The 19,239-nt window shown below is 38.5% G+C and overlaps 3 protein-coding genes across 3 annotated transcripts; all 3 read right to left on the bottom strand.

Annotated features, from left to right (window-relative positions):
* Positions 1-2,221: 2,221 nt before the first annotated feature.
* On the bottom strand, positions 2,222-11,863 carry LOC125246878 (intestinal mucin-like protein). The gene is made up of 18 exons (XM_048157971.1): positions 10,939-11,863; positions 10,634-10,808; positions 9,930-10,177; positions 9,654-9,837; positions 9,327-9,537; positions 8,945-9,120; positions 7,732-7,801; positions 7,383-7,483; positions 7,259-7,290; positions 5,450-5,633; positions 5,260-5,364; positions 5,108-5,133; positions 4,873-4,974; positions 4,689-4,787; positions 3,118-3,246; positions 2,972-3,011; positions 2,765-2,888; positions 2,222-2,644 (listed from the first exon to the last, which is right to left on the bottom strand). Exons 1-18 carry the CDS (start codon positions 11,722-11,724, stop codon positions 2,491-2,493), a joined length of 2,946 nt encoding a protein of 981 aa, XP_048013928.1. The 5' UTR covers positions 11,725-11,863; the 3' UTR covers positions 2,222-2,490.
* Positions 11,864-12,037: 174 nt separating this feature from the next.
* LOC125247018 (mucin-2) lies at positions 12,038-16,905 on the bottom strand. The gene has a single exon (XM_048158182.1). The coding sequence runs from the start codon at positions 15,539-15,541 to the stop codon at positions 12,038-12,040; it is 3,504 nt and encodes a 1,167-aa protein (XP_048014139.1). The 5' UTR covers positions 15,542-16,905.
* Positions 16,906-16,994: 89 nt separating this feature from the next.
* Positions 16,995-18,837, bottom strand: LOC125247017 (mucin-2-like). The gene has a single exon (XM_048158181.1). It carries the CDS (start codon positions 18,835-18,837, stop codon positions 17,029-17,031), a length of 1,809 nt encoding a protein of 602 aa, XP_048014138.1. The 3' UTR covers positions 16,995-17,028.
* Between the last annotated feature and the right edge of the window lie 402 nt (positions 18,838-19,239).

Here is a 19,239-nt window from a genome sequence, read left to right as displayed (position 1 = left end):
GTATCAAACTTAGTCTCATTATCGGATACATTGAGTATCCTTACCCTTTTAAAGAGGGCCTGTTAAAACTAAACTGATGGTTTGCTCAAGGCTGTTGATCTGCTGAAATGTCCAACAATGCTGTAACCTCTTGCTTCCTGTACTCTGCTTTAGCGTTCTCTCTCTCTCTCTCTCTCTCTCTCTCTCTTGGTAAACTGTATGCATGTATGTGTGTGAATGTTAGAGTAGTTTAAGTGTTTAGTCTAGTTAATAAAGTCTTGTTCATGTCACACGTAAGGTTGTCTGTGTTTTGCGCTCATATACGGGAGTCCCTATTCATGTCGGTCCTGACTACAGGCTTTTAGAAGAATAAGATTGTTATTTCCCATAACCTGGAAATGAACATTTCTTAGAATTAATAAACAATTAACACTGTGTGTTCATTGAACAACAGGTTAATTGATTGTAATATTAATTTTATTACATTAAGATAATTTTATTAACTGATTAAAATATTAATAATTAATTATAACTAGTTATGATTAATTATTCATATTTATTTTGAGCTAATTTGCTACACTGGTGATCAAAATAAAAGCTCAAGGATTTAGGCCTATCTTAGAAATTAGTACAAAAGTCTTACAATTTCTAATAAAAAGAGCATTTTTTTTTTTTTTTTACAATATATGGATATTAGTCATATGAATAATTACATAGGCCTAAAACATTATTATATTATTATTTCATTGTAATAATTGTTTGGCATCCTAAAACACCTAAAACGATGTAGACACTATATCACAACTAAAAAGATGATACTACAGACTAAAAACAACTAAACCCTCTTTCATGTCGAGGTACAATGCTGTTTCTTTGGTCAATTTGCACACTGTACATGGGTTGAAGCTCTTAATTTTGAGCTTCCAAAGTGCCCAAGATTGATGCATTTAACCTTAAAATGTACTAAATTTTCTTTCGGGGGAGCATGCCCCGGACCCCCCTAGAGGAGGTATACCTAACAAACTTTTACAAATTAAAGTGCCAAATCATGTACATTAAATATGAACTTTACTCAAGAATACTATAAAAAAGTTCCTTTCATGTCAGTAAAGCTGTTAACAGAAAATTTAAAATGTCATTGGAAAAATATAGATTTGGGCTAAGCCCCGAATGTTAACAATGTCTGGCTCCGCCCCTGCATAGCACTGCATGTTCCTTCCCAAACAATTCTATTTTTGTTTCGTCTGTCCACAAGACATTTTCCCAGTAGTGTTGTGGAGTGTCAAGGTGGTCTTTGGCAAACTTTAGGCATGCTGCAATGTTTTGTTTGGAGAGCATTGGCTTCCTTCGTGGTGTCCTTACCATGGATACCATGCCTGTTCAATGTTTTACGTATGGCTGACTCATGAACAGAGATGTTACCCAGCTTCAATGAATCCTTCAAGTCTTTAGCTTTACTTTTACCCCTTATTGAGCATTCTGCTTTGGGCCTTTGGAGTGATCTTGGCTGGGCGCGCACTTCTATGAGAGTAACTACAGTACAATATCATCTCCATTTATAGACAATTTGTCTAACTGTGGACTGATGAATATCTAAAGTCTTTGAGATTCCAGCGACATGTACATCAACAACTCTTGATCGTAGGTCTTCTGAGATCAGTTTTTTTGCAAAGCATAGCTCACATCAGCTAATGCTGCTTGTGAATCGCACACTGACTCTTTGGGTGTGTATACAAGTCAATTTAGCTCTAAACCACACCTTTATTCTCATCTCATTGATTAGACTCCTGGTTTGCTAACACCAGACTCCAACTGGCATTTAGTGACACCAGAATCCTAGTGTTTCACTTACTTTTTCCATCAGCACTTTGTATGTTTAATGAGTGTGCTCAAAAAGACATGAAAGATGATGATTGTTTGTGTTTTATCAGCTTAGAAATATTGTTTGTGTTGATTTTTGTGGCTTTGGTGAAAATGTAATCAAATTTCATGACAAATTTATGCAGAAAACCAGAAAATAGTTCACTTTTTCTTGCAATTGCATATACTGTATACACACATTTATAAACATATTGGTATTTGCACTTCTGATTAGATGCTAACTGAATTTCATTGTGTCTTGTACACTGTATAGTTATGCTACATCATGAAATGAACATGAAATTCTGTAAATGTACAGTATCTGTTCAGTTTGCATTCAATAGGAATACATAAATATTCTCAGTGCAAGACTCAGTACGCATGAATTTAGTTTTAAGATGCCTTTTTTAATCGCTTTTTTATCGCTTTTTTTATTTCAAGCAAGCAAAAGAGTTCACATTTAACAAAGAAAAATTAAAAGCTCGATAGATAGTTTAATAAATGTTAAAGAAAGCATGTGCAATTTAAATTAATATCTGATCAAAGATACTTGAGAGTAGTTTTTCAGAGAGTTTGGGTCAATGATTCACTACTGCTGCTCACGGAAGTCGGAAGTTGCGTTTTCTTTCGTCGTTTAGGCTCTTTCCCATTTTAATGACAGTTAGTTTTGCTACAGGAGCACTCTTCAACATGGACGTATGTGTGGGTTATTATATCTCCATTTACGCAACCAAGATCCACTGTGCGATTACTTGAGCGTTTGGCCTGGCAACAGCTACATGATGACAACCCAGGTTCTGTGTACCTGTGTATGCGAGAAAGAGAGGAAAACACATATAAAGCATTTCAAATTGGTCTCTTATGAGGGTGTTTCAGGTAGTATACTGCCTATGTAGGTTTCGTAACAGAGTCTGCATGTACTCACTTGCTAAAACTGGTACAATCTCCACCGCAAAATGTCAGGTCCATTTTCCTCTCTGATTGACAGTCATTGTGATTTATGTAATCATGAACGGTCTGTACTTGACATCCCTTGATTTTGTCCACACCTAAAAAGCAATTAATAGTGGACAAATTAATAGTCAACTCAAATCAACAAAAATATGCATTGTTTTCTTTTAAAAATACTCACAAACATAGCAGCAGCCATCGGGTGACAGCTGAACGGTGCCCTGGAGAGAGAATCACAAAAGCAGAATGGCATCAATGTGACTTAATGACCATGACTGGTCAGTATAACATGTAAATGTGTGTTTGTGTGATATTTAAAGTACTGACAGGCTGGCAGTTGGAAATGTTGAAAGGAGGACACTGGACTGTGTGTTTGTTGGCGATGAACTGTCCATTAACTTTAGTGCACGTGATTTTGTCACAGCCCTGGTTTGGAATGGGGAAAGTGGCTCCTTCCTACGAATGAAAAGAGGTCAAATTCTGTTAAAGGACATTGCAAAAATGTTAGATTTAGATTTTCAGGGAATAATGGCTTACATTTTGGTCTGTTTCTCACACACATTCAGAAAACTTGCAATATGGTGGCACAACTAATTTTATATTACTTTTTTTGTCCAACTTTGAGGGTTTTTTTTAACCCTGATGATGACAATTCACTTCCGTTGCATGGAAAAAAGCAGCATTAACAGTTTCATTTTGTGTCCAAAAGAAAAAAAAGGTTTTGACATGAAGATAGGTTAAATTTTTTTTTACATTTATAATAATTTTAAATTCTACTAACTATTTCTTTAAAGCTGCTGTAGGTAACTTTTGTAAAACATTTTTTTTTACATATTTGTTAAACCTGACATTATGTCCTGACAGTAGAATATGAGACAGATAATCTGTGAAAAAATCAAGCTCCTCTGGCTCCTCCCAGTGGTCCTATTGCCATTTGCAGAAATACACTGCTCCCGGTAAGAAACAACCAATCAGAGCCAGGAGGAGTGTCTTAGCAGTGTCAATCAATCAAGCTCGCGTGTGCGCTGACCTCACCCCTCCCATACACAGCGCCAGCGCATACAGGCTTCAAGATTACCGGTGTGCCGCAGCTTTGCTTATGGCGGAAAAACAATCCAAACTGTCAATTCCTCGAGTGGCACCTGCTCATAAAATAAAGACGGGTAAACGGAAAAAGACAGATGACGATGATAAAAAAGCCAAAAAGAAAGAATTAGATAGAGCCCGAAATAAAACGAGGGTAAATATCGGAGCGGCTTTTCCGAGGTGGAGGGAGCTATGTATCCTGAACGGATTAAAAACCGATGCAGAGTCAGCCACATTTCTGCTTGACAAGTAAGTATCCCTGCTTGATTTGTTTAATTTAAGAACTACACAACTAAGATAATTTCAAAACAGGACTGACAAATTATGTATGGCATGGTTTCTTGTAGATTTCAGGTTTCAGGTTTCTTTTAGTTTCAGGGTGGTCCTTTGCATATAACATCGTTTTATTTCGCCATAAGCAAAGCTGCGGCACACCGGTAATCTTGAATTTGACGCCTGTACACTGTGCATGACAGGAGTGTGATCAGCGCGCACGCGAGCTTGATTGATTGACACTGCTAAGACACTCCTCCTGGCTCTGATTGGTTGTTTCTTACCGGGAGCAGTGTATTTCTGCAAATGGCAATAGGACCACTGGTAGGAGCCAGAGGAGCTTGATTTTTTCACAGATTATCTGTCTCATATTCTATTGTCAGGACATAATGTCAGGTTTAACAAATATGTAAAAAATATTTTTTTACAAAAGTTACCTACAGCAGCTTTAATTTCCATTTAACTTGAATATTTATTTAGGCCTTTTGTCCTTTTCAGCCACACCTCAAGGCGAATGAGCTTTTGACATTTGATCTTACCTGCAGTATTTGATTGAAGCCATTGATGTTGACGATGCAGTGAGTTTGCACACACTTTCCACAGCATTCGGTTAAGTTTGTATCAACATATTCATAACCCTGGGGAAAACCAACATCAAATGAAGTCAACGAAATTGTACTCGTTCCTGAGACAAGCCAATCAAAAGCTTGTCAAACAACTTACAGGATCACATTCCTCATTGCACTGCACAAGTCCACAGTTGATCTTGAAATCACATCTTGATCTACATTCCTGACAGTCAACGATGGGGATGTTGGTACTAGGCTGAGGGAAGTGAGGGAAGTGAGAGTTGAACATGTAAAACTTTGATTAATCATTATTTATTCAAACAAAAAATATATATCAGAGTTTTTTTTTTTTTTTTTAAATAGTAATATTACAGTCATTTTAGTTTTACCTCATACTCACACACTTTCTTTGGCTCTAAGGAGGCAAACAACAAAAGAACACAAAATTATATAGAATGATATTTAAGGTGATCCAGACAGTATATGAGATGAAAACAGGCATATGAATGACACCAAAATGTAGTGTGAATAATAGTGATACCGCATTTGATTTCTGGACAGCATTTTCCATTAAGCACTTCCAGGACTGGTGCATATCCGACTGTACACTTTTTATCCAAAGGTGGGCACATGTTGACATCACAATCTACATAAAAAAAACAGAGTAGAGGAGACTTAGGTGATTCAAACCTAAAGCAAACCCCTTTAAAAATACTGTAAATAAGTCTTACTGCAAACTTGTTTGCTGCAGCATGGGTCTGAAGGATTGGTGACATTGACCAGCATGAAGCCGGGCTCAGTGCAGTTCTCAGGAGTCACATCAGGACAAAGCAACTTCTTGGGCTTACAGATAACTGATTTGCTGGCCTTATCACAGATACACTCTTCGCAGTTGTACTCAAAAACCTCATCGAACTGCCAAAACAAACAAACAAAAGGATTCAGTTAAATGTCTAGTCCGTTCATTATTCAGTAATGTAATTCTTTAAAATCTGCATGAAATGTAAATTCACACAACTGATTTTGTAAATGCATGTTATAGATTATATTGTGAATGATTCATCCATGCATATAGCAATTGATTTATTTATTTTTTTACCATAATGTTTAATCAAAATATTGAGCTCGATCTTCAGATAAAAACAACAGACTTTGAATACTGGTTAGAAACTATACATGCAGTAGGCAGCAATTACAAATAGCAAACTCACATAAAGAGCTTGACATTAGTATATTGCAAAGATAAAATATAACTCTAGTAAGCATAAAAATACACAAAAATATTGCTATGAATATATTGATACTTTTCGGTACTGAATGAATAATAAGAATGAATTCTAATAATTCTCTCATGCCAACGGCGCGCCTGGTGGCATGTGAGTATGAGGTATGTGTGAGTATGAGGTAAAACTAAAATGACTGTAATATTACTGCGGGTGGTCAGGACCCCCGCAGTTTTGAAAAGACAGAAATCGACCCCCGCACTTTTGATAAGGGCTGCTTCAATGAGTCACAATATATAATCTTTTAGCTTAGAATATTTTCTTTCAAATGAGCTTTTGTTTGTAAATAATCAACTGTTTTGTCGCAGATGTGAACAGGAAATGCGCTCTCGAACGGAGAAACACGTGGTCTCCAAGCAATCGATCACAGCATGCTAACGTTTTAGGACAGGTCGATGGTATATAAATCGTGGCCAAACGTTAGCGTTTGTCAATCAAGCCAAACCGTCCATTTAGAAACTGAGAAATTTGACACTTTAAGGTAAGGAGGCTGATCTCTAAGGTTGATGTGCGAGCTGGCTTGACTGAAGTTTTCGTGAGGATTTGTAGTTTATGGACTGTTTTGATTTCGGTAATTACATCTAGAAAGTTAAAAGCATTGATGGCATCTATAAAAGAGATATCTAAAAGCGAAACTAAAGTTATTGCCTCGACCGGCGACACAGTGGGAAGGACGCATGAGAGGAGACCTGCGTGTTTAATTGGTATGTGTATACTGTAATGCTGCATTTACAAAGCTTATCAGTGGCATGCACTTTGATCGGGAAAATGAAAGTGCCCTTTCGCATCGCGGTGCCCCCGCATTCCCATTTCTCTCAATGTGAACCGTGAGCTCCAGTCCATTACAACTTAGGGCCCTGGTATACTTCATTTCCCACATTCCGCTCAGTCTCGCGAGCGAGCCTTTCAAAGAAACTCCTTTGCCCATGAGCGCAGAAAGACGCGTTCGGTATGCACACGTGCACCATCTGTGGTCATAACAATAACAATAACAATCTCATCCATGGAGACATTTGTGAGAGGCGCTGCGTAATATCATTGCACCTTTTGCACTCTTTGGTCATTTTTGAGCAAGATACTAACGGTCTAATCAGATTCAATGAACTATGCTAAGCTATGCTAAAAGTGGTACCAGCAGACACGGAGATCAGCTGAATGGATTTAAAAACGGTAAAATTCAACTGTTTAACTCTAGAGGAGTTGGAAAATTAGCCTATTTTCAAAAAAAGTGGAGTGTTCCTTTAAACACCGCTGTACCTCACGTGGTGTCCTAGAGGAGTCCAGGCATCCTAAACACAAAAAGGGAAAAATAAAATCAGATAAAACCTACAAAAAGCATCTAAGACTTGCAGGATAATGCAGAAAGGCACACACTTCTTACCGCATTTGTTCACACAGACTCTGGTCTCCTTGTTGAAGAGCAACGTGCCCTCAGGACAAAAGCAGCCCTCTGTGGGCACTGTTATGGTTTTCCGTTCAGGTCTGCAATTAGAAGAATAATTAAACTTTTTTTTATTACACACATATCTCCTGAGATTCATTCCAAAAAACATTTAGGAACAAATCTGCATAACAGGGTTTATTAACTCTTAAACCGCATAATATAGCAGATTATTTTGAAGTACATATCTGCCATTTTCCCATCCCTTACTTTACAATACTGAATGAGAACTAAACATTAATTTCCACAATTGTCTAAATTATTTAAAAATGTGGATAAATGGGCATACATATCATCACAGCTTGGTGGCTCAGCTGGACCACAAGGATTGAAGACTTTATCTGCTGGGCATTCAATATCTGTGGAAAAAACACAAATGCTACACTTAAATACTCTATAGCAGTGGTCGCCAACCCGTCGATCGCGATCTGGTCGATCTTTATCACTGTTCCAGTAGCTTGCGAAAATAACAGAAAAATGAGTACAAAAATACATTACATTTCTCCAGTCTTCGTACTGTATTTTTGTATTTATTTTTATGTTATTTTCTGGAGCTACTGGGACAGACAGATAAAGGTAAATAGCCCACATTATGTCTGAGTCTGTAAACATCTGTTAACAAGAAGCCAGAGACGCTGAAAACGGATGCGAAGAGGAGAAAATTCTGTTGCAGGCAGAGCAGCTCACTGTTCACGATGCTCGAAATATAGGAAGAAAATATAAATATTGAATTGGGGGTGAGGGATTATGAATTCATCTCTAAAAGGAGATCAGTCTTCAGGAAGATTTCGATGGCAATGGCATTTTATTTTCCTCTTACCTCCGAAAAAAGTAAGCAAATTATTAGCATTTCAGCTTTGTTTACAGCGGTAACCAAGGAAACGCTGTATCACTGCTGCTTCATAAGCGCCACCTGCTGTCAGAGAGTGAATCTGTGTCTCATTCAGCCTGCTGTTTTTGTTTCATGCTTTTTTTGTGTGTGTAGCATTTATAATTTCACAAAGATAAAGTCAGACCGTTCTGTTTTTGCTTTAAATCTTGAAATTAAATCTAATTCAAATAAAAAACAACTGTTCATGCAACATGCGTAGCATCTTTGTTTGGATTGTGATTAAAAAGCAGTGGTTCCCTCTAATTTGAAATGGTTATGTATTTTTGTTTATTATAATAATATTAATAATAAAATATCTGCAACCAGTATCAGAATCGGCCAATTTGCTTGTAAAAATAAATAAATAAATCAGAATTTACATTGACCATGAAAAAAATACTAAATACAATCTGGGCTGTCTTTTTCTATCAAGTAGATCTTGTCTTTCAAAAAGGTCGAGGTCAGGGATCTTGGGCTTAAAAAGGTTGGTGACCACTGCTCTATAGCTTCCAATAATATGGGGTCCAGAGATCAGAAAGAAAAAGAAATTTAAACCTGGAAAGGTACAACAGAAAGTTTCAATAAAGAAACATTATGATATAAAATTAATAAAACAGTTTTTATAACTTACTGCAAAGGTTAGTGTAGTTCCTCCAGTGTATGCAGATCCCTAATTGAGAACAAGCCCTTGCATAGCTCTGCAGACTGGTACACACCACGGCAGGGTTGCTCATATGACAACTATCATATTGACATCCTAAAAAGAATTTTTCGGGGGACACATGGGAACGGCATGCTTCGAACAACCTGAGGAAGATAGAAGTAGCAAATATCACCTTCAGAGCCTAGTGTATTAAAATTTATAGTAAAAAAAATTGGGTGGGTGCGAGTTGCTATCAGGGTAAAAATGTTGATTCTGTACAGATGTATTGTGTTGTATTCTGAAAAGTGTCAGAATCAATAAGAGTCTTTAATCACACACACACACACACACACAAAAAAAAAAAACTTACTCGCTGCTGAGGAGGTTGCAGTCAGGATGGGCCTGGCATGGCTTAGTTGTAGGTTTGATATCACCACCAACGGTAGGTAATGCAGTTGGTGGAGTGCACATTTCACCGTTCACACCACTGGCTGGCCAGTAATCCGCCATCACTGCACAGTCGTCCACCAAGATCCCTCCAGGAAGCATGCAGTCATCAGCCTGGTTGTTGTTGCACGTTCCTTAGTGAGAATTATTTGGAACAATTCAGATGGATAATGCACAAATATAAATCCTTCATATATCATCCACATTGTGATGTCACCATCCATACAAAAATGGGGGGTGGCTGACTTACCACAGTGACCTTGTGTGTTGTTTCCAAAATGCTGGAATGGCAGGTTGATGCTAAAGCCTGTGGCTCCAAATGTTATATCAACACCCAGCTGTGGAATACTCAGGAACAAGTCTAGACCTGAGCTTATAACCCTCACACCATTGAAAGCATATGGCAGATTTAACTTAACATCATCCTTAATAACCTGTTAGGACAGGAGACAAGAAAAACATAGGATACTTACACTGTAATGCAGACAAAGCACACATTAATCATTGCAAACCTAGAAAGTCTCACCTCTAGGTCTGCACCTCCGATGAGATTGTGATTCTTAAGTGTTATGACTTGTTTGTTGTAAGACACAATAATGGATCTGGGACAGGATACATGCTCAATAGGGTCACAGTAGACGTTGTCAATGTAGATCTTTAAATGGTACTGAGGCCTTATTTCCTCCATTAATATGTAAGTGCAGTTTCCTTGATAACTGTAGAAGAGTCCATCAAATGTGTTGTAATGCGGGTCACCCCAGCCTTCACAAAAGCCTACGAAAAAAGATTTAATTATTTGAACTGAACAAGCTACTTGAATTTGGTCAATACTGTGTGTATTAACTGTTGAAATTATCACTTGACATTTTAAGAATTAATAATGTCATTACAACCACTTAATCATTTTAACCTGTGACAGAGACAGGCAAGTGCATATCTATTACAATTTGTTTTATTTACTTGTACCACATCAAAGCAAAGAAACTTAGCTAGACCCAAGTAAATCACACATAACAATAACTGCATTGTTTACATTTAAATATATTATTTTAAAATGTTTTCTTATTTTTAAACACCAAGTGTTCTAAGGAGAAAAAACAACTATTTTTAAGGAAACCATGAAAGCATAACAGTTAAAATCAAGCACATTGGGCTTGAAATGAGATCATTGCTAATAATTTAAATGATTACAAAATCAAATATAAAGATTGTGAAGACTAGTTGACTCACAGTCACATGTGTAATATTGGCAGCAGTAGTGCTCATCATAGACAAGCACAGGTTTTTTGCCATTTTCACAGGTGATGTTCTGCAGTGGAGGACATTCAAATGGGATAATTTCAATGACGTTGTCTTCAATGCACCTCGCCATGGTGCAGTTACACAAGATGAAGGTCTCATTGGTCTGGTGATAATGAAAAATGTGATTAGAAAAACTGATAAATGTAAAATTACAGTGCAGTCTATACTGTTTTTTTGGAATGTAAATGGCATCATGGATACACCACATATATTTAAACAAAAATAAATTGTACGTTTTTGTCCCATTCAGGACAGTCGTAGCGCGGAGTTGGTGTAGGAGTAGATGTAGTAGTTGTCTTCATAGTAGATTCTGTTGTGGTAGACTTTGTGGTAGTTGTTGATGTAGTTGTAGATGATGTAGTAAGTTCTGGTGTTGTTTTAGTAGCCTTTGTGGTAGTTCTTGATGTAGGTGTAGATGATGCAGTAAGTTCTGGTGTTGTTTTCGTAGACTTTGTGGAAGTTGTTGGTTTAGGGGCAGATGATGTGGTAGGTTCTGGTGTTGTTTTAGTAGACTTTTTGGTAGTTGTTGGTGTAGGGGTAGATGATGTGGTAGGTTCTGGTGTTGTTTTAGTAGACTTTGTGGAAGATGTTGGTGTAGGAGTAGATGTGGTGGATTTTGGTGTTTTAGTAGACTTTGTGGTAGTTGTTGGTGTAGGGGTAGATGATGCTGTAGGTTTTGTTGGTGTTGTAGATTTTGTAGTTGTCATCAGTGTAGGTGTAGATGATGTGGTAGGTTCTGGTGTTGTTTTAGTAGACTTTGTGGTAAATGTCGGTGTAGGAGAAGATGATGTGATAGTTTCTGGTGTTGGTTTAGTAGACTTTGTGGAAGTTGTTGGTGTAGGGGTAGATGATGTGGTAGGTTCTGGTGTTGTTTTAGTAGACTTTGTGGTAAATGTCGGTGTAGGAGTAGATGATGTGATAGTTTCTGATGTTGGTTTAGTAGACTTTGTGGAAGTTGTTGGTGTAGGGGTAGATGATGCTGTAGGTTTTGTAGGTGTTGTAGATTTTGTAGTTGTCATCAGTGTAGGTGTAGATGATGTGGTAGGTTCTGGTGTTGTTTTAGTAGACTTTGTGGTAAATGTCGGTGTAGGAGAAGATGATGTGATAGTTTCTGGTGTTGGTTTAGTAGACTTTGTGGAAGTTGTTGGTGTAGGGGTAGATGATGTGGTAGGTTCTGGTGTTGTTTTAGTAGACTTTGTGGTAAAAGTTGTCGGTGTAGGAGTAGATGATGTGATAGTTCTGATGTTGGTTTAGTAGACTTTGTAAAAGTTATTGGTGTAGGGGTAGATGATGCTGTAGGTTTTGTAGGTGTTGTAGATTTTGTAGTAGTCATCAGTGTAGGGGTAGAAGATGTGGTAGGTTCTGGTGTTGTTTTAGTAGATTTTGTGGTAGAAGTCGGTGTAAGAGTAGATGATGTGATAGTTTCTGGTGTTGTTTTATTAGACGTTGTGGAAGTTGTTGGTGTAGGGGTAGATGATGCTGTAGGTTTTGTTGTGTTGTAGATTTTGTAGTAGTCATCAGTGTAGGGGTAGATGATGTGGTAGGTTCTGGTGTTGTTTTAGTAGACTTTGTGGTAGTTGTTGGTGTAGGGGTAGATGATGCTGTAGGTTTTGTTGGTGTTGTAGATTTTGTAGTTGTCATCAGTGTAGGTGTAGATGATGTGGTAGGTTCTGGTGTTGTTTTAGTAGACTTTGTGGTAAATGTCGGTGTAGGAGAAGATGATGTGATAGTTTCTGGTGTTGGTTTAGTAGACTTTGTGGAAGTTGTTGGTGTAGGGGTAGATGATGTGGTAGGTTCTGGTGTTGTTTTAGTAGACTTTGTGGTAAATGTCGGTGTAGGAGTAGATGATGTGATAGTTTCTGATGTTGGTTTAGTAGACTTTGTGGAAGTTGTTGGTGTAGGGGTAGATGATGCTGTAGGTTTTGTAGGTGTTGTAGATTTTGTAGTTGTCATCAGTGTAGGTGTAGATGATGTGGTAGGTTCTGGTGTTGTTTTAGTAGACTTTGTGGTAAATGTCGGTGTAGGAGCAGATGATGTGATAGTTTCTGGTGTTGGTTTAGTAGACTTTGTGGAAGTTGTTGGTGTAGGGGTAGATGATGTGGTAGGTTCTGGTGTTGTTTTAGTAGACTTTGTGGTAAATGTCGGTGTAGGAGTAGATGATGTGATAGTTTCTGATGTTGGTTTAGTAGACTTTGTGGAAGTTGTTGGTGTAGGGGTAGATGATGCTGTAGGTTTTGTAGGTGTTGTAGATTTTGTAGTAGTCATCAGTGTAGGGGTAGAAGATGTGGTAGGTTCTGGTGTTGTTTTAGTAGATTTTGTGGTAGAAGTCGGTGTAAGAGTAGATGATGTGATAGTTTCTGGTGTTGTTTTATTAGACGTTGTGGAAGTTGTTGGTGTAGGGGTAGATGATGCTGTAGGTTTTGTTGGTGTTGTAGATTTTGTAGTAGTCATCAGTGTAGGGGTAGATGATGTGGTAGGTTCTGGTGTTGTTTTAGTAGACTTTGTGGTAGTTGTTGGTGTAGGGGTAGATGATGCTGTAGGTTTTGTAGGTGTTGTAGATTTTGTAGTAGTCATCGGTGTAGGGTTAGATGATGTGGTAGGTTCTGGTGTTGATGTGGTAGGATTTGGTGTTTTGGTTATTTGAGGCTGAGACACTGCACTTAATGTTACTTCAGTATGTATTATTTCAGTTGTTATCGTTATAGGGGTAGATGATGTGGTAGGTTGTGGTGTTGATGTGGTAGGTTCTGGTGTTGTTTTAGTAGACTTTGTGGTAGTTGTTAGTGTAGGGGTAGATGATGCTGTAGATTTTGTTGATGTTGTAGATTTTGTAGTAATCGTCGGTATAGGGGTAGATGATGTGGTAGGTTCTGGTGTTGTTTTAGTATATTTTGTGGTAGTTGTAGGTGTAGGGGTAGATGATGCTGTAGGTTCTGGTGTTTTAGTAGACTTTGTGGTAGTTGTCGGTGTAGGAGTAGATGATGTGGTATGTTCTGGAGTTGTTTTAGTAGACTTTGTGCTAGTTGTTGATGTAGGGGTAGATGATGTGGTAGTTTCTGGTGTTGGTTTAGTAGACTGTGTGGAAGTTGTTGGTGTAGGGGTAGATGATGCTGTAGGTTTTGTAGGTGTTGTAGATTTTGTAGTAGTCATCAGTGTAGGGGTAGAAGATGTGGTAGGTTCTGGTGTTGTTTTAGTAGATTTTGTGGTAGAAGTCGGTGTAAGAGTAGATGATGTGATAGTTTCTGGTGTTGTTTTATTAGACGTTGTGGAAGTTGTTGGTGTAGGGGTAGATGATGCTGTAGGTTTTGTTGGTGTTGTAGATTTTGTAGTAGTCATCAGTGTAGGGGTAGATGATGTGGTATGTTCTGGTGTTGTTTTAGTAGACTTTGTGGTAGTTGTTGGTGTAGGGGTAGATGATGCTGTAGGTTTTGTAGGTGTTGTAGATTTTGTAGTAGTCATCGGTGTAGGGTTAGATGATGTGGTAGGTTCTGGTGTTGATGTGGTAGGATTTGGTGTTTTGGTTATTTGAGGCTGAGACACTGCACTTAATGTTACTTCAGTATGTATTATTTCAGTTGTTATCGTTATAGGGGTAGATGATGTGGTAGGTTGTGGTGTTGATGTGGTAGGTTCTGGTGTTGTTTTAGTAGACTTTGTGGTAGTTGTTAGTGTAGGGGTAGATGATGCTGTAGATTTTGTTGATGTTGTAGATTTTGTAGTAATCGTCGGTATAGGGGTAGATGATGTGGTAGGTTCTGGTGTTGTTTTAGTATATTTTGTGGTAGTTGTAGGTGTAGGGGTAGATGATGCTGTAGGTTCTGGTGTTTTAGTAGACTTTGTGGTAGTTGTCGGTGTAGGAGTAGATGATGTGGTATGTTCTGGAGTTGTTTTAGTAGACTTTGTGCTAGTTGTTGATGTAGGGGTAGATGATGTGGTAGTTTCTGGTGTTGGTTTAGTAGACTGTGTGGAAGTTGTTGGTGTAGGGGTAGATGATGCTGTAAGTTTTGTAGGTGTTGTAGATTTTGTAGTAGTCATCAGTGTAGGGGTAGAAGATGTGGTAGGTTCTGGTGTTGTTTTAGTAGATTTTGTGGTAGAAGTCGGTGTAAGAGTAGATGATGTGATAGTTTCTGGTGTCGTTTTATTAGACATTGTGGAAGTTGTTGGTGTAGGGGTAGATGATGCTGTAGGTTTTGTAGGTGTTGTAGATTTTGTAGTAGTCATCAGTGTAGGAGTAGATGATGTGGTATGTTCAGGAGTTGTTTTAGTAGACTTTGTGGATGCTGTTTGTGTAGGAGTAGATGATGTGGTAGGTTCTGGTGTTGTTTTAGTAGACTTTGTGGTAATTGTTGGTGTATGAGAAGATGATGTGGTAGATTCTGGTGTTGTTTTAGTAGACTTTGTGGTAGTTGTTGGTGTAGGAGTAGATGATGTGGTAGGTTCTGGTGTTGTTTTAGTAGACTTTGTGGTAGTTGTTAGTGTAGGGGTAGATGATTGTGTAGGTTTTGTTGGTGTTGTAGATTTTGTAGTAATCGTCGGTGTAGGGGTAGATGATGTGGTAGGTTCTGGTGTTGTTTTAGTAGATTTTGTGGTAGTTGTAGGTGTAGGGGTAGATGATGCTGTAGGTTCTGGTGTTTTAGTAGACTTTGTGGTAGTTGTCGGTGTAGGAGTAGATGATGTGGTATGTTCTGGAGTTGTTTTAGTAGACGTGCTAGTTGTTGATGTAGGGGTAGATGATGTGGTAGTTTCTGGTGTTGTTTTAGTAGACTTTGTGGTAGTTAGTGTAGGGGTAGATGATGCTGTAGGTTTTGTTGGTGTTGTAGATTCTGTAGTAGTCATCAGTGTAGGGGTAGATGATGTGGTAGATTCTGGTGTTGTTTTAGTAGACTTTGTGGTATAAGGCGGTGTAAGAGTAGATGATGTGATAGTTTCTGGTGTTAGTTTAGTAGACTTTGTGAAAGTTGTTGATGTAGGAGTAGATGATGTGGTAGGTTCTGGTGTTGTTTTAGTAGACTTTGTGGTAAATGTCGGTGTAGGAGTAGATGATGTGATAGTTTCTGGTGTTAGTTTAGTAGACTTTGTGAAAGTTGTTGATGTAGGAGTAGATGATGTGGTAGGTTCTGGTGTTGTTTTAGTAGACTTTGTGGTAGTTGTTGGTGTAGGGGTAGATGATGTGGTAGGTTCTGGTGTTGTTTTAGTAGACTTTGTGGTAATGTCGGTGTAGGAGTAGATGATGTGATAGTTTCTGGTGTTAGTTTAGTAGACTTTGTGAAAGTTGTTGATGTAGGAGTAGATGATGTGGTAGGTTCTGGTGTTGTTTTAGTAGACTTTGTGGTAGTTGTCGGTGGAGTAGATGATATGGTAGTTTCTGGTGTTGTTTTAGTAGACTTTGTGGTAAATGTCGGTGTAGGAGTAGATGATGTGATAGTTTCTGGTGTTGGTTTAGTAGACTGTGTGGAAGTTGTTGGTGTAGGGGTAGATGATGCTGTAGGTTTTGTAGGTGTTGTAGATTTGTAGTAGTCATCAGTGTAGGGGTAGAAGATGTGGTAGGTTCTGGTGTTGTTTTAGTAGATTTTGTTGTAGAAGTCGGTGTAAGAGTAGATGATGTGATAGTTTCTGGTGTTGTTTTATTAGACGTTGTGGAAGTTGTTGGTGTAGGGGTAGATGATGCTGTAGGTTTTGTTGGTGTTGTAGATTCTGTAGTAGTCATCAGTGTAGGGGTAGATGATGTGGTAGGTTCTGGTGTTGTTTTAGTAGACTTTGTGGTAGTTGTTGGTGTAGGGGTAGATGATGTGACAGTTTCAGGTGTTTTAGTAGACTTTGTGGAAGTTGTTGGTGTAGGGGTAGATGATGCTGTAGGTTTTGTATGTGTTGTAGATTTTGTAGTAGTCATCGGTGTAGGGTTAGATGGTGTGGTAGTTTCTGGTGTTGATGTGGTAGGATTTGGTGTTTTGGTTATTTGAGGCTGAGACACTGCACTTAATGTTACTTCAGTATGTATTATTTCAGTTGTTATCGTTATAGGGGTAGATGATGTGGGAGGTTGTGGTGTTGATGTGGTAGGTTCTGGTGTTGTTTTAGTAGACTTTGTGGTAGTTGTTAGTGTAGGGGTAGATGATGCTGTAGATTTTGTTGATGTTGTAGATTTTGTAGTAATCGTCGGTGTAGGGGTAGATGATGTGGTAGGTTCTGGTGTTGTTTTAGTAGACTTAGGAGTGATGATGTGGTATGTTCTGGAGTTGTTTTAGTAGACGTTGTGCTAGATAGATGATGTGGTAGTTTCTGGTGTTGTTTTAGGTTTTGTTGGTGTTGTAGATTTGTAGTAGTCATCGTGTAGGGGTAGATGATGTGGTAGGTTCTGGTGTTGTTTTAGTAGACTTTGTGAAAGTTGTTGATGTAGGAGTAGATGATGTGGTAGGTTCTGGTGTTGTTTTAGTAGACTTTGTGGTAGTTGTTGGTGTAGGGGTAGATGATGAGGTAGTTTCAGGTGTTGTTTTAGTAGACTTTGTGGTAGTTGTCGGTGGAGTAGATGATATGGTAGTTTCTGGTGTTGTTTTAGTAGACTTTGTGGTAAATGTCGGTGTAGGAGTAGATGATGTGGTAGGTTCTGGTGTTGTTTTAATAGACTTTGTGGTAGTTGTTGGTGTAGGGGTAGATGATGTGACAGTTTCAGGTGTTTTAGTAGACTTTGCGGAAGTTGTTGGTGTAGGGGTAGATGATGCTGTAGGTTTTGTAGGTGTTGTAGATTTTGTAGTAGTCAGTGTAGGAGTAGATGATGTGGTATGTTCTGGTGTTGTTTTAGTAGACTTTGTGGTAATTGTTGGTGTAAGAGAAGATGCTGTGGTAGATTCTGGTGTTGTTTTAGTAGACTTTGTGGTAGTTGTTGGTGTAGAAGTAGATGATGTGGTAGTTTCTGGTGTTGTTTTAGTAAACATTGTGGATGCTGTTTGTGTAGGCGTAGATGATGTTGTAGGTTCTGGTGTTGTTTTAGTAGACTTTGTGGTAGTTGTTGGTGTAGGGGTAGATGATGTGACAGTTTCAGGTGTTTTAGTAGACTTTGTGGAAGTTGTTGGTGTAGGGGTAGATGATGCTGTAGGTTTTGTAGGTGTTGTAGATTTTGTAGTAGTCATCAGTGTAGGAGTAGATGATGTGGTATGTTCTGGAGTTGTTTTAGTAGACTTTGTGGATGCTGTTTGTGTAGGAGTAGATGATGTGGTAGGTTCTGGTGTTGTTTTAGTAGACTTTGTGGTAGTTGTTGGTGTAGGAGAAGATGATGTGGTAGATTCTGGTGTTGTTTTAGTAGACTTTGTGGTAGTTGTTGGTGTAGGAGTAGATGATGTGGTAGTTTCTGGTGTTGTTTTAGTAGACATTGTGGATGCTGTTTGTGTAGGCGTAGATGATGTGGTAGGTTCTGGTGTTGTTTTAGTAGACATTGTGGAAGTTGTTTGTGTGGGTTTAGATGATGCTGTAGGTTCTGGTGTTTTAGTAGACTTTGTGGTAGTTGTTGATGTAGGGGTAGATGATGTGGTAGTTTCTGGTGTTGTTTTAGTAGACTTTGTGGTAATTGTTGGTGTAGGAGAAGATGATGCGATAGATTCTGATGTTGTTTTAGTAGACTTTGTAGAAGTTGTTGGTGTAGGGGTAGATGATGCTGTAGGTTTTTTTGGTGTTGTAGATTTTGTAGTAATCGTCGGTGTAGGGGTAGATGATGTGGTAGGTTCTGGTGTTGTTTTAGTAGACTTTGTGGTAAATGTCGGTGTAGGAGTAGATGATGTGATAGTCTCTGGTGTTGGTTTAGTAGACTTTGTGGAAGTTGTTGGTGTAGGGGTAGATGATGCTGTAGGTTTTGTTGGTGTTGTAGATTTTGAAGTAGTCATCAGTGTAGGGGTAGATGATGTGGTAGGTTCTGGTGTTGATGTGTAGATTTGGTGTTTGGTTATTTGAGGCGATGCACTTAATGTGACTTCAGTATGTATTATTTCAGTTGTTATCGTTATAGGGGTAGATGATGTGGTAGGTTGTGGTGTTGATGTGGTAGGTTCTGGTGTTGTTTTAGTAGACTTTGTGGTAGTTGTTGGTGTAGGGTTAGATGATGCTGTAGATTTTGTTGGTGTTGTAGATTTTGTAGTAATCATCGGTGTAGGGGTAGATGATGTGGTAGGTTCTGGTGTTGTTTTAGTAGACTTTGTGGTAGTTGTAGGTGTAGGAGTAGATGATGCTGTAGGTTCTGGTGTTTTAGTAGACTTTTTGGTAGTTGTCGGTGTAGGAGTAGATGATGTGGTTGTTCTGGGTTGTTTTAGTAGACTTTGTGGTAGTTGTTGATGTAGGGGTAGATGATGTGGTAGGTTCTGGTGTTGTTTTAGTAGACTTTGTGGTAGTTGTTGGTGTAGGGGTAGATGATGCTGTAGGTTCTGGTGTTGTTTTAGTAGACTTTGTGGTAGTTGTTGGTCTAGGAGTAGATGATGTGGTAGTTTCTGATGTTGTTTTAGTAGACTTTGTGGATGCTGTTTGTGTAGGCGTATATGATGTGGTAGGTT

This window comes from Megalobrama amblycephala, linkage group LG15 (genome assembly GCF_018812025.1).
Source record: "Megalobrama amblycephala isolate DHTTF-2021 linkage group LG15, ASM1881202v1, whole genome shotgun sequence".
Taxonomy (NCBI): Eukaryota; Metazoa; Chordata; class Actinopteri; order Cypriniformes; family Xenocyprididae; genus Megalobrama; species Megalobrama amblycephala.
Note: the sequence above shows the minus strand (reverse complement) of the source record. Positions and strands in the feature narration are given on the sequence as shown.

What these genes read in the sequence shown, in the direction of transcription:
- LOC125246878 (XM_048157971.1), bottom strand. Translation starts at nt 11,724, where the DNA reads ATGACAACTACAAAATCTACAACACCTACAAAACCTACAGCATCATCT. An exon ending in GTCCTGAATGGGACAAAAAC is followed by an intron (nt 10,809 to 10,938) that starts GTACAATTTATT and finishes CATTATCACCAG; the next exon opens with ACCAATGAGACCTTCATCTT. An exon ending in GATTGTACCAGTTTTAGCAA is followed by an intron (nt 2,645 to 2,764) that starts GTGAGTACATGC and finishes TCGCATACACAG; the next exon opens with GTACACAGAACCTGGGTTGT.
- LOC125247018 (XM_048158182.1), bottom strand. Translation starts at nt 15,541, where the DNA reads ATGACTACTACAGAATCTACAACACCAACAAAACCTACAGCATCATCT.
- LOC125247017 (XM_048158181.1), bottom strand. Translation starts at nt 18,837, where the DNA reads ATGATTACTACAAAATCTACAACACCAACAAAATCTACAGCATCATCT.